Source organism: Eimeria acervulina, genomic scaffold, assembly GCF_000499425.1.
Source record: "Eimeria acervulina Houghton genomic scaffold, Eah_scaff576, whole genome shotgun sequence".
NCBI lineage: Eukaryota > Apicomplexa > Conoidasida > Eucoccidiorida > Eimeriidae > Eimeria > Eimeria acervulina.
Window position 1 is genome coordinate 2,501 of NW_013547264.1, and position 12,500 is coordinate 15,000.

At 46.8% G+C, this 12,500-nt stretch overlaps 3 protein-coding genes across 3 annotated transcripts in view; all 3 read right to left on the bottom strand.

Annotated features, from left to right (window-relative positions):
• EAH_00043270 (hypothetical protein, conserved) overlaps nucleotides 1–4,343 on the bottom strand; it is a gene marked incomplete at both ends in the record, with an annotated part of 5,541 nt that extends 1,198 nt beyond the window's left edge. The window contains 4 exons of the mRNA XM_013391723.1: nucleotides 1–814; nucleotides 960–2,978; nucleotides 3,109–3,219; nucleotides 4,340–4,343. The exon at nucleotides 1–814 is cut by the window's left edge and continues 1,198 nt beyond it. Of these exons, the coding sequence (XP_013247177.1) occupies nucleotides 1–814; nucleotides 960–2,978; nucleotides 3,109–3,219; nucleotides 4,340–4,343 (2,948 nt within the window). The remainder of the gene's footprint in view (nucleotides 815–959; nucleotides 2,979–3,108; nucleotides 3,220–4,339) is intronic.
• Nucleotides 4,344–6,232: 1,889 nt separating this feature from the next.
• EAH_00043280 (hypothetical protein) lies at nucleotides 6,233–7,596 on the bottom strand (the record flags this gene model as incomplete). Its single annotated transcript, XM_013391724.1, has 3 exons — nucleotides 6,233–6,409; nucleotides 6,749–6,871; nucleotides 7,570–7,596. The coding sequence occupies 3 exons, from the start codon at nucleotides 7,594–7,596 to the stop codon at nucleotides 6,233–6,235; spliced, it is 327 nt and encodes a 108-aa protein (XP_013247178.1).
• Nucleotides 7,597–8,628: 1,032 nt separating this feature from the next.
• EAH_00043290 (hypothetical protein, conserved) lies at nucleotides 8,629–8,868 on the bottom strand (the record flags this gene model as incomplete). The annotated part of the gene is made up of 1 exon (XM_013391725.1): nucleotides 8,629–8,868. The coding sequence occupies one exon, from the start codon at nucleotides 8,866–8,868 to the stop codon at nucleotides 8,629–8,631; it is 240 nt and encodes a 79-aa protein (XP_013247179.1).
• Between the last annotated feature and the right edge of the window lie 3,632 nt (nucleotides 8,869–12,500).

Genomic DNA, 12,500 nt, shown 5'->3' on the forward strand with positions numbered 1-12,500 from the left:
TGACGTTGCGATAAGGAGACCTGCTGCTGCCGCCAACGACTCCGAGCGGCAGGCTCTGCTTCTGAAGACCGTACACCACCTGCTGCTGCTGCTGCTGCTGCTGCTGCTGCATCGCTGAGAGGCAGCAGCTCCTGTTTTGTTGCTGCAGCAGCAGCACTCCCCCTGAGGCCTGTCCCTGTGCGGCTTCCATGGGTCGCACCCCCGCTTCTGCTGCGTCTCCCTCCTTCGTGTTGCTGCTTCTGCTGCTGCAGCAGCTGTTGCTGCTGCTGCTGCTGCTGCTGCTGCTGCCGGTGCTCTGTCTCCTCTGCGCCATAGCGCAGCAGGTGGCCGTGGAGACTATTGAGAAGGGCCTGTGTGCTGTCTAGTGGGGCCTCATCTGCTGCTGCTGCTGCTGCTGCATCGTGCAAGGGTGAAGCAGCAGCAGCATTTGCTGCTGCTGCAGCAGGAGACGAGTCAGGAGCACCTCCAAGCGCAGCATAGCTGCCGCTATCAGGCAGCAGAGACAGAAGAAAGGAGACAAGGGTAGCCCTACGAGAAGCAGCATCAGCAGCAGAGCTCTGAGCAGCAGCTGTCTCCTCACCCCCTATATCTTCCAGCAGCACAACCCGCTTGTCTTTAGAAGCAGCAGCAGCAATGCCCCCAGCAGCAGCAGCTGCTGCTGGGGCCTCGTTCTTCACAGGGACACACAAACTACTGTCTCCTTTTGCTAGCGAAAATATACCGCCAAACTCTTCGGGGGCCTCAGAAAGAGCCTGCAGCAGAGTCGTCCTGGCTGCTGCTGCTGCTGCTGTTGCTGCTGCTGCTGCTGCTATCGCTGTAGTGAAGCGGCCACGACGGGCGGCAAAACGCAGTTCTTGGTGCAGCTGTAGCAGCAGCAGCAGCTGCTGCTGCTGCTGCTGCCGCTGCTGCTGTTGCAGAGCCCAGCCCTTCTGACAGGCTGCTCTCTGAAGCCCCGTCACGGCCACTGTCTGCTGCTGCTGCTGCTGCTGCTGCTACTGCTGCTGTCTCCGCTCCTGTCTCCTCGCTGTTGCTGCTGCAGCTCCGAACACCAAGAGGAGACTCGCTGAAAGTATAAGCTGAGGGCTGCTGCAGCAGAAACGAAGGCAGCTCTAAGGAGCCTAAAGCCCGCAACAAGCGAATGCTGCTGCTGTTGCTGCTGCTGCTGCTGCTATCTTGCAGCTCTGTCCCTGCGTCTGTAGGAGATATAAACGCATCCTCATTGCCTTCCATACTGCTCTTTGCTGCTGCTGCTGCTGCTGTTGTTGCTGCTGCTGCTGCTTCTGGGTCTTGCGTCTGCAGGGCGCTGAGGCAAGAGAGCTTAAACTGCTGCTGCTGCTGCTGCTGCTGCTGTTGCTGCTGCTGCAGCTCGAATACAAACTCCTGCGCTGTCTCCCCATCAGTAGTGCTGTCTGTGGGGCAGAGGACAGCAGCAGGCAGCAGCAGCCGCTGCGCCTGTCTCTTTCCATCCCCTGCAGCAGCAGCAGCAGCAGCAGCAGCAGCAGAGGGCCCCTCTCCACCTACCAGCAAACCCTCAGCATCGTAGAGACAGGCGGCGCTGCTGAAGGCGCTGCGGACTGCAGCAGCAGCAGCAGCAGCATCTGCTTCTGGCTGCGTTTGTCGCTGTTCCCATATGCTGCTGCTGCTGCTGCAGCTGCTGCTGTTGCTGCTGCTGCTGCCAGCAGCAGCAGCATCCGTTGTTGCTGCTGGGGGCAGCGTAAAGTGTCTCCAATCGACGCATCCTGCTAAGCGCTGCAGAAAGCTGCGCTGGCCTAATAAAGCAGCAACAGAGACAGCCAAAGGTTCTGCTGCTGCTGTTGCTGCTGCTGCTGGTGCTGCAGCTGGTACTGTTGCTGCTGCTGCTGCTGCTGCTGGCACGAGGCTGTCGGAAGTGCAGGCAGGTTCTGCTTTGAGTGTCTTGTGTGCTGCTGCTGCTGCTGCTGCAGCGTGTTCACCTTCCTGCTGCTGCTGCTGCTGCTGCTGCTGCGTCCCTCCCTGCAGCAGCGCCTGTGCGTATGCTGCAGCAAGTTTATTACAAACAGAGTCAAGCATAGACGCAGGGCAGTACGCAAGAAACACCTGCAGCAGCAGCAGCAGATTGTCTGTCTCTCCCTCACCCGCAGCAGCAGCAGCAGCAGCAGCAGAAGCAGCGGAAGCAGCAGAAGCAGCAGCAGCTGTGGTAGCGTTAGCCTGAGTCGCAGCAGCCGAAGCCGGAGCAGCAGCGGGCGTCGCTGCAACTGCTGCTGCTGCTGCTGCTGCTGCAGGTAGTCCTTGTCCCTGCTGCGAGCGCAGCAGACGCAGCAAAGGCTTTCGCTCTTCTAACACATCTATTAACTCCTTTAAATGACAGCAGACATAAGGAAGGAGAGCAGCAAGTGAAGAAGCAGATAAAACTCTGAACTGATGATATGCAAACTGAGGGTTATGCTGCTCTATTACTGCTGCTGCTGCACTTGCTGCTGCAGCAAGTGCTGCAGCCACTTTCTCGTTCTCCTTCTCGCTGCTGCTGTCCCCTTCGCCAATATTGCTGCTGCTGCTGCTGCTGCTGTTAGGAGCAGCAGTCTGCTGCCTCCCCTTAAACCCTAGAGCAGCAAGAGCAGCATCTCTTGTCTTCCGAACAGCAGCAGCAACGCCTCGAGGCAGCGCTGTGCTCCCAGTCGGCCGCAGCAGCGTCAGCACTCCAAGGATATCAGACAGCAGCAGCTGCAGCGCGCGGAGACAGTCTCCTTTGCTGCATAAACGATCCCACTGCAAGCACGCACCTCCTCCCCCTGCTGCTGCTGCTGCTGCTGCTGCTGCTGGGGTTGCTGGGGCTGCGGCTGAGGATGACGCTGCAGCAGACTCTCCTGCTGCTGCTGCTGCCGCTCCTCCTGCTGCTTCTATAGAAAGAACGGGTGATGCAGGCGCTGTACCTGCTGCTGCTGCTGCTGTTGCTGTTGCTGCTGCTGCTGCGGGTGCTGCTGCTGCGGGTGCCGCTATTGCTGGAGTCTCCGCCGCGTTGCAGTTCGTCGAGGCAGCAGCAGCAGCAGCAGCAGCAGCAGCAGCACCAAGGATCAGTCCTTCGGATTTCACCGCCAACAGCGGGGCGTTTGATAGAGAATCCTCACGGACACCACAGCTGCTGCTGCTGCTGCTGCTGTTGCTGCTGTTGCTGTTGCTGCTGCTGCTGCAGCTGCTGCTGCTGCTGCTGCTGGGGGGCGGGACGTAGAGGAGGCAGAAGGCCTAGAGATAATCGGAAGAAGAAGACAATTTGCTGCTGATGCTGCTGTTGTTGTTGCTGCTGCTGCTGTTGCTGCTGCTGCAGCAGAGCAAAGCCGGCGAGGGTTTGTGCTTGTCTCTCTCTCCTGTAGCATTCAGAAAAGCAGCAGCTGCTGCTGCTGCAGCGTTGCTGCTGCTGCTGTGTTGCTGCTCTTGCAAGCCTGTATTTACAGCAAAGAAAAGATTAAGACGAAGACAGAGGCACAGACAGGCCTCCTTAAGCTGCCCGCAGCAGCAGCAGCAGCAGCAGCAGCAGCAGCAGCAGCAGCAAGAGAGAGCCAAACGAAGACAGAAGAGCAGCACGGAAGCAGCAGCAGGGTATATATAAGCAGCATTTAGAGTGTATATAAACCCCTATAAAACTAAATTAAGGAGGTAAGCAAGTTAATGCGAAGAAGATTAAGTTTGAGCTGTCTCCTAACACGCTGGAGTCCGCGGTGTCTCTTCAGCAGCAGCAACAGCTGCTGCTGCTGCTGCTGCTGCTGCTGCTGCTCCTGCTCTTCCTTCTAAGGGGCTCCTTCTGCTGCTTGTTGCTCTCTTAATGCTAAACAAATAATCGTTTCTAAATACACGCTGCTGCTCAGGCAACAGAAGGCGGCGGGCAGCTGTTGCTGCTGTTGCTGCTGCTGTTGCTGTTGCTGCTGCTGCTGCTGCTGCTGCTGCTACGGCTGAACCCCCTAGCAACAGCTTCTCTAGCAAGATAGGATAACGAAGTGTGTCTGAGTTTGTAGACAGCAAATAAAGAGAGTTCGTAAGCCTTCTTCTGTTTACTCAATATATATAAATGAAGGTTTGCAGTTGCTGCTGCTGCTGCTGCAGCAGCAGCAGCAAAGGAGACAGGCAGCCCAATCCACCCTCCCCGCAACCACCACCTACGCCAGCAGCAACATTAGCATCATTAGCAGCAGCAGCAGCAGCAACTCTTACAGCGTCTGCTGCCGTGCCCTATTTGCTTCTGCTGCAGATCTCAGCAGCAGCTGCTGTGTGTCTCGCCAGCAGCGCAGTCTCCAGCAGCAGCAGCAGCAGCAGCAGCAAATAATATTAGCAGCATAGTTAGGTGAGCGGTAGCAGAGAGCTTAAATACCCATGATGATTAATTTAACTCAAAGCAGCAGCAGCTGGTGCTGCTGCTGCCGCTGTTGTTGCTGTTGTTGCTGCTGCTGCTGCTCCTGCTGCTGCTGCTGCTGCTGCTAGAGTAGTAGATTATCGCATACGAGCTGCAGCAGCTGCTGCAGCAAACACCTGATGCAGCTGCTGCTGCAGAGCAGCGTAGAAGCATAACAAAGCCCCCTGTCGTTGGCTGCAGCATAAACTTTAGTAATCGTATTACTGAGTATATATATGTATATATATATATATATTATAAATATATATATTATAAATATATATATTATAAATATATATATTATATATATAAGGTGTATCTCTAGCCCCAGCAGCGAGGAGAGAGAGACTTCAAAAGAAAAGCAAAATAAAAACTACAGAGAGACACAAGCGGAAAGAGGCGCCTGCTGCTGCTGCTGCTGCTGCTGCTGTTGCTGCTGCTGCTGCTGCTGCTGCTGCTGCTGCTGCTGCATCTATTGCTACTGCGGCTGCTGCTGCTGCTGCTGTATCTTTTGCTGGTGCTGATGTTGCTGCATTTATTACTGCTGCTGCTGTATCTACTGCTGCTGGTGCTGTATCTATTACTGCTGTGCTGCTTCTATTACTACTGCTGCTGCATCTATTGCTGCTGCCTCTGCATCTATTGCTGCTGCTGCTGCTTCAACTATTGCTGCTGTGTTTTATTTTGTTTGTTTATACTGATGCAGCTGCTGCTGCAGAGCAGCGTAGAAGCATAACAAAGCCCCCTGTCGTTGGCTGCAGCATAAACTTTAGTAATCGTATTACTGAGTATATATATGTATATATATATATATATTATAAATATATATATTATAAATATATATATTATAAATATATATATTATATATATAAGGTGTATCTCTAGCCCCAGCAGCGAGGAGAGAGAGACTTCAAAAGAAAAGCAAAATAAAAACTACAGAGAGACACAAGCGGAAAGAGGCGCCTGCTGCTGCTGCTGCTGCTGCTGCTGTTGCTGCTGCTGCTGCTGCTGCTGCTGCTGCTGCTGCTGCATCTATTGCTACTGCGGCTGCTGCTGCTGCTGCTGTATCTTTTGCTGGTGCTGATGTTGCTGCATTTATTACTGCTGCTGCTGTATCTACTGCTGCTGGTGCTGTATCTATTACTGCTGTGCTGCTTCTATTACTACTGCTGCTGCATCTATTGCTGCTGCCTCTGCATCTATTGCTGCTGCTGCTGCTTCAACTATTGCTGCTGTGTTTTATTTTGTTTGTTTATATGCATTTGTTTATCTCTCTTTTGTTTTTCGTTTGTTTGTTTGACCTGTCAGATATATTTTTATGCATTGTTTGAGTTAATAGCTTTACCCTCCCTCTTCGTTTGTCTTGTATTTATTTATTTATTTATTTATTTATTTATTTATTTTATTTTATTTATTTATTTAATTTATTTATTTATCTTCGTTCTGCTGCTGTCGCAGCAGCCAGAGGAAACAAATACACACAATAGAGGCAGCTAGCACTGAAGCAACTCAATAAACCCTAACCTGCAGCCGCAGCAGCAGCAGCAGCAGCAGCAGCAGCAGCAGCAGCAGCAGCAGCAGCAGCAGCAGCAGCAGCAACTGCAACTGCAACTGCAGCAGTTGCTGCTGCGGGCAAACTACCCCCCAATCTAGACAGTGTGATTCCTTCAGATGTTTTTGCTGCTGCGTTTGCTGCTGCTGCTGCTATTGCTGCTGCTGCTATTGCTGCTGCTGCTGCTGCTCTCATTGCTGCAGCTGCAGCTGCTGGAAGCAGCCACACGAAGCAATTCCGCTCCACGCACCAAAATGCTGCTGCTGTTGCTGCTGCTGCTATTGCTGCTGTTGCTGCTGCTATTGCTGCTGTTGCTGCTGCTATTGCTGCTGCTGCTGCTGCTGCTGCTGCTGCTGCAGCATTAACAGGAGCAAGAGCGGCTTTGCGTTTGTGCAGAGTCGTCGCTGTCTGATAATAATACTCTCGAGCTGCTGCTGATTGGTCTCGTATTCGTCAGCAGAGAGGGCGTCATTAGAATCTATATCCACATACAAACCCTAAACCCTAAACCCTAAACCCTAAACATTAAATGAAGGTTTCCTACGCTGTAAATTGCGTATAGCACATCGACTTCCATGCAAACGCCATCACATACTTACAAACAGCTAACTAAACAGCTAGCTAGCTAGCTAGCTAGCTAGCTAGCTAGCTAGCTAAATAGGTAGCTAGCTATCTAAATAGCCAGACAGCTAGCTAACTAACTAACTGCATGGCTAGCTAGGTAGCTAGCTAGCTAGCTAGCTACGTATACAGATAGAGACAGAGACAGAGACAGAGACAGAGACAGAGACAGAGATAGAGACAGATAAATTAAAAGAAAGCTAATAAACCCCTACCTGCGTAACGAGTTCAAGAAAAGCCTTCTCTACATTTAATGAAGTCTTCGCAGATGTCTCTACGAAAAGAGCGCCCAGCTGAGATGCCAGTTGACGACCCTCATCCGTTGACACCACCCGAGGCTAACGCACACAAACCCTAAACCCTAAACCCTAAACCCTAAACCACAAACCCTAAACCACAATCCCTAAACCACAATCCCTAAACCACAATCCCTAAACCCTTAACACTAAACCCTAAACCCTAAACCACAAACCACAAGCCCTAAACCCTAAACCCTAAACCACAAGCCCTAAACCCTAAACCCTAAACCCTAAACCCTAAACTCTAAACTCTAAACCACAAACCACAAACCCTAGACCCTAAGAAATAAACAATAAAACACAAATTCTAAACTCTAAACTCCAAACCCTAAACCCTTTAAACTATAAACCGTAAATAAAGGAGACAGAGAAATCTAATATTATAATAAACCATAGTAAGAGCATAAACAGTAATGAATATAATAAACGTTACTAAGCATACAATAATTAAAAACGTAATAAACATAAGCAATAAGAAGCAATTATAAACGCTGCTGCTGCTGCTGTTGCTGCTGTTGCAGTTGCTACTAATATTACTACTCCTTCTTCATCTGCAGCAGCAGCAACAGCAGCAGCAGCAGCTGCTGCTGCAGTAGTACTTGTAATACACCACCACAACCACCACCACCACCAACAGCAGCAGCAGCACCTGCTGCAGCACCTGCTGCAGCACCTGCTGCTGCTGTTGCTTTTGCTGCTGCTTTAGCTGCTGTTGCTGCATGTGTTGGTTTGCTTACTGTATCTACTTTGTTAGCAACAAGCATTTTAATGCTATTAGAGAGGGTGCCGTGTTTATCTGCTTCCTTCATCCACTGCACACAATTTAAAAAAGACTCAACGGACCCAACATCGCTGCAGCAAACAAAGACAGAAAAACTAAATTTAAAGAACAGTAAACAAATATATATTATTAAAGTAGTATTATATATATATATATATATTTTATACTTAATATTATATATATATAATATTATATATTATCATATTTACTATTGTATAATATTATATACTATTATATAATATATACTATAATATAATACTATACACTATTATATAATATACAGTATGTATAAAAGATGTACATGTATATAATATAAACATATAATATAAATAAATAAATAAATAAACATAAATAAATATAAATATATAAATATATATATACATACTAAACTACTATAATGCCCTGGGCCCCTCTATAATACGACGAAGTCAGCGTCTTGAAGCGCTCTTGGCCGGCTGTGTCCCAAATGGCCAACTTCAAACGCTCGCCCTCCACGCGCATGTAACGCAGTCGAAAGTCTACTCCTGCATATATATATATAAATAAATATATAAATAAATAAATAAATAAAGATATATATATATGTATCTATATATATACATATACATCTGTCTATATATATATATATATATATATATTTATTTATTTATATACTTGTTTATATTTATATAGATATTTATTTATTTATTTGTATGTTTATTTATTTATAGAGATATGTGTGAATTTATATTTATGTAGATGTTTATTTATATATCGATTTATGTTTATATATGCATATACATATTTGTATATATGCATGCATACAATTCAGTACAAAGCATATACACATACACTGCCATACATATATATAATATAAAATGTATATAATATATTATACAATATATATATATATATATCAGCAGCAGAGTGTATGTATTCAGAATGCGTGCATGCATGCATATACAGCTATTCTCTCTTTGGGGATGGGTAGACAGAAATAGCTGAAACGATATTGTGGATTTAGTTGCTGCTGCTGTCAGTGCTGTTGCTGCTGCTGTTGCTGCTGCTGCTGCTGCTGCTGTTGCTGTTGCTGTTGCTGCTGCTGCTGCTGCTGCAACGCACCGATAGTAGAGAGTTGCTGTTCATCGTATTTGTCTTCTGTGAAGCGAAGCAGCAAAGAACTCTTCCCTACACCGCTGTCTCCAATCAGCAGCAGCTTGAGGAGATGGTCGTAGCCCCCAGCAGCATCAGCGTCAGCAGCAGCAGCAGCAGCCATTAGGCGGTCTTCTATTTAGGGTTTAGGGTTTAGAGTTTAGGGTTTAGGGTTTGAAAGACAGAATAAGCCTTCCGGGGGGAAACACAGGAAGCTCCCTATACACTCCAGATTATGCATGCAAACTGAGTAAAATAGCAGAAGAAAAACATATAGGCGAGGCCGGCTGATGGCTGTTGCCCTCCCGATGCAGCTGCTGCAGCAGCAGCTGCTGCTGCTGTCGTGCTGCTGCTGCTGCAGTAGCAGCTAGTGCCTTGAGGCCGAGAATGAAGGGGATGCTTTAGAGAGAAAAAGAAATTGTAGAAAGGCTTCAAGCTTTGCGTACGTGTTGCTGTAAGCTGTACGTACAGCAGAGAAGAGAAGGCGCAGTACGGAGAGTATATCTAATTGCTGCACGAGTTAAACTGAACAGGTATATTTAGTGACTCGCTGCTGCTATTGCTGCTGTTGTTGCTGCTGCTGTTGCAGCTGCTGTTGCTGCTGCTGCTGTTGCTGTTGTTGTTGTTGCTGCTGCTGCTGCTGCTATTGTTGCTGCTGCAGTCTGTCTGGTGGGGCTCCAGGGAGAGTACGAAGAGGAGCTGCGCCTGAGTAGCGATATGAAAACTGTCTGCAGCTCTCCTGTGAGTGTTTGTTTAGGGTTTAGGGTTTAGGGTTTAGGGTTTCTCGTGTAAATGAGTGTTTTAATGAGAATGAAAAAGAAAAGAAGGCGATAAAGACCCTATTTAAATGCAGATCGCTGAGGTTTCTCTCGCAGATGTTTCTGCTGAAGCCCCAGGTAAACGGGCGAAACTCGAGGGAAAACGGAGGAAAAAAGAGAGTTTAGCGCTAATAATATACAATTTCGAGGGTAAAAAGCATAAAAACTAGCAATAATTTGTTCTAAATAAACAAATTTAGATGAAAATATATATTCTTGTAGGCGTAAGCCGACTACTACAGCCCTGATGACTTCAGGTGTACATACACCTCAAGGAAGCTGCACACAGACAGTCTGAGGAAACAGCAAATCTACAGTTTATTTGATTTGTTGGATTATATAATTTTTAAATTAATATTCTTCAGAGACAAGAAGGAAAACGCCTTCCAATCCTCCGGCAACCGGGTGTACATTTATTTTGCTGCTGCTGTTTTGTTGCAGCGGCAGCAGCAACAGCAGCAGCAGCAGCAGGGCCCCATTCAAGCCTCCACACGGGTTTCTTAAAAGCTTCGCCACTGAGTGTTAAGACCTCCTCAACAGCAAGCAGCAGACAGGCGACTGAACGCATAGCCAGCAGCAGCAGCAACAGCAGCAGCAACACCAGCAGAAGCCCTTTGTTTATTCCCTTTGTTTTAAAGCAGCAACAACAGCGTTGCATACACTGCATGCACTTTAAACGTACTGTTGCTGCAGTTCCGAGTAAACAGTCTTCTTCTTGTTGTGTCTGTGGGGAGTTTCTCTTCTTTTCTTCTACATACACCAAGGACTAATAAACATAGACACACTCATATATATATATATATATATATAGGAAATAAAATATATATTATTCTTTGTAAAGTCTGTCTTCTATTTATATGAAGATGGCTTCCGCTTCATCTTGCAGCAGCAGCCGCCGCTATCTAAGACCAGCACTGCAATATTTATATCATCGCTTAGGACGCCTCTACGACAGTTTTTATAATTCACAAGTCAGCACAAAATTTGTTATGTGCTTTGCCTTCCCTGCTGCTGTCTTCTCTATCCGCTACCGGGCAGACACAAAGCTAGGGTACGTCTTCTTCTTATCCTTGCTGCTGCTGCTGACGTTGCCGTTGCTGTTGCTGTTGCTGCTGCAGCTCCTGCTGCTGTTGCTGCTGCTGCTGTAGCTGCTGTTGCTGCTGCTGCTGTTGCTGCTGCAGTTGTGTGCTGCTGCATGCGGGGGAGAGACCCGCAGCAGGAACTGCAGCAGTTGTTTGATTGCATGCAGCATCAGTCTGCCTCTTTGTATGTTATTTTTTTCTGGCTGGTTTTATTTGTTTTTGTTTATAGCATTTCTGCTGTTTCTTTGTATCTGTTGTCTATTTAGGGTTTAGGGTTTAGGGTTTAGGGTTTGGAATGTTGATTTGTTGTGTTAGCGTGTTGTATCTGTATTACTTTTGTTCTATCTGCTGCACATTACTATATTTTAACTATTTATATTATGTCTTCTCTGCTGTCTGCAGCTATCAGGTGTTTATTGCAGACCCTTCTTTATATCCAGACTTATCACATAAATGGTTGGGCAATAAATGGGTAAATGGACAAAAAATATATTTGCGTGACACCGCAACAGTGCAAGACCTTAAAGCTGAGGTGTATGCGCAGCAGAAACCCCTAGCTATTCGTCAGAAAGAGGAAGCAGCAGCAGCAGCAGCAGCAGCAGCAGCAGGAGATGCTACTGAAGGAGGAGATAAAAAAGAAGAAGTTAAACTGCAGTATCAAGACACTACAAAGCTGCTTGTTGGCTGTAGAGGCCGCATGTTTGCAGATACAGACAACTTAGCCTTGGCTGTCAGGGCTTTCTGCAAGAGAGACCCTAATATACTTATATGGAAGGACTAATTTAAACAATTCTTCCTGCTGCTGCTGCTGCTGCTGCTGTTGGTGGTGGTGGTGGTGGTGGTGATGGTGGTGTTGAAGCTCCCTGAGAGCAACAGCAAGTAGCAGCAGCAGCAGAAACAGCAGCAACAACACAAACAGCGGCGGCAGCAGCAGCAGCAGCAACAGCAGCATCGATAAGTAGGCCTGCCTGTGGCTGCTGGGGTACCCACTCCCTCTGTGCCTGCACGACACACCCCCCTCCGCTTATTACTTCGAGGGTTTAGGGTTTAGGGTTTAGGGTTTAGGCGCTGCTATTTGGATGCCTGGGGTGGAGCGGCTTTGACTGCAAAGAGTTTCCCTCATACACCCGGCAATCCATCAAACGAAAACTCTTCAGAAAAATTTCGTTTTAATTATTTTGTTAGAGACGCATGCGGTGTATAGACAGTGTATATACTCACAAAGGACGCCGCGCTCATATAAATGGAGGTAGAAAAGCAACACGCATGTATAATATAATATATATATACGTATATAATATATATATATGTATAATATATATATTATATACATAAATGCATATATATTATGTACATATATATATATATATATATATATATATTCCCCGAGAGCTATATACAGTTACTGAATATAAATATTGAACATCATCATATTAAAGTTTATTTCTTTTGAATATATAAACAGGAATTCAATATATCATCTGTGCACAAGTGAATGTATTAGCGGGAAAGAGGGAGGAAAAAGAGGCGCTTCGATTGGTTAAAAAAGAAGAAGATGAATTTTAATTGAATATTTTGCTGGAGATAATTCTTCTTATTTGTTTTTTATTTTCAATAATAAACAATTCTAATAATAAATTGCCGTCCTCCGATGCGCGGCTGGGAGGGAGGGGAAGAGGGGGAGTACAGCTGCAATGATAAGAGGAACAATAAGAAGAAATGAGAAAGTTGTGGAAATTTGTTTAATTTAATTTAATAATAAAAGAAAAAGATGTTTTTGTTGTTAATTTGTACGTGAAAGAGCACACACGCTGTACAGGCAGGAGGTGATTAAGTTGAATGAACGGAAAGCGACG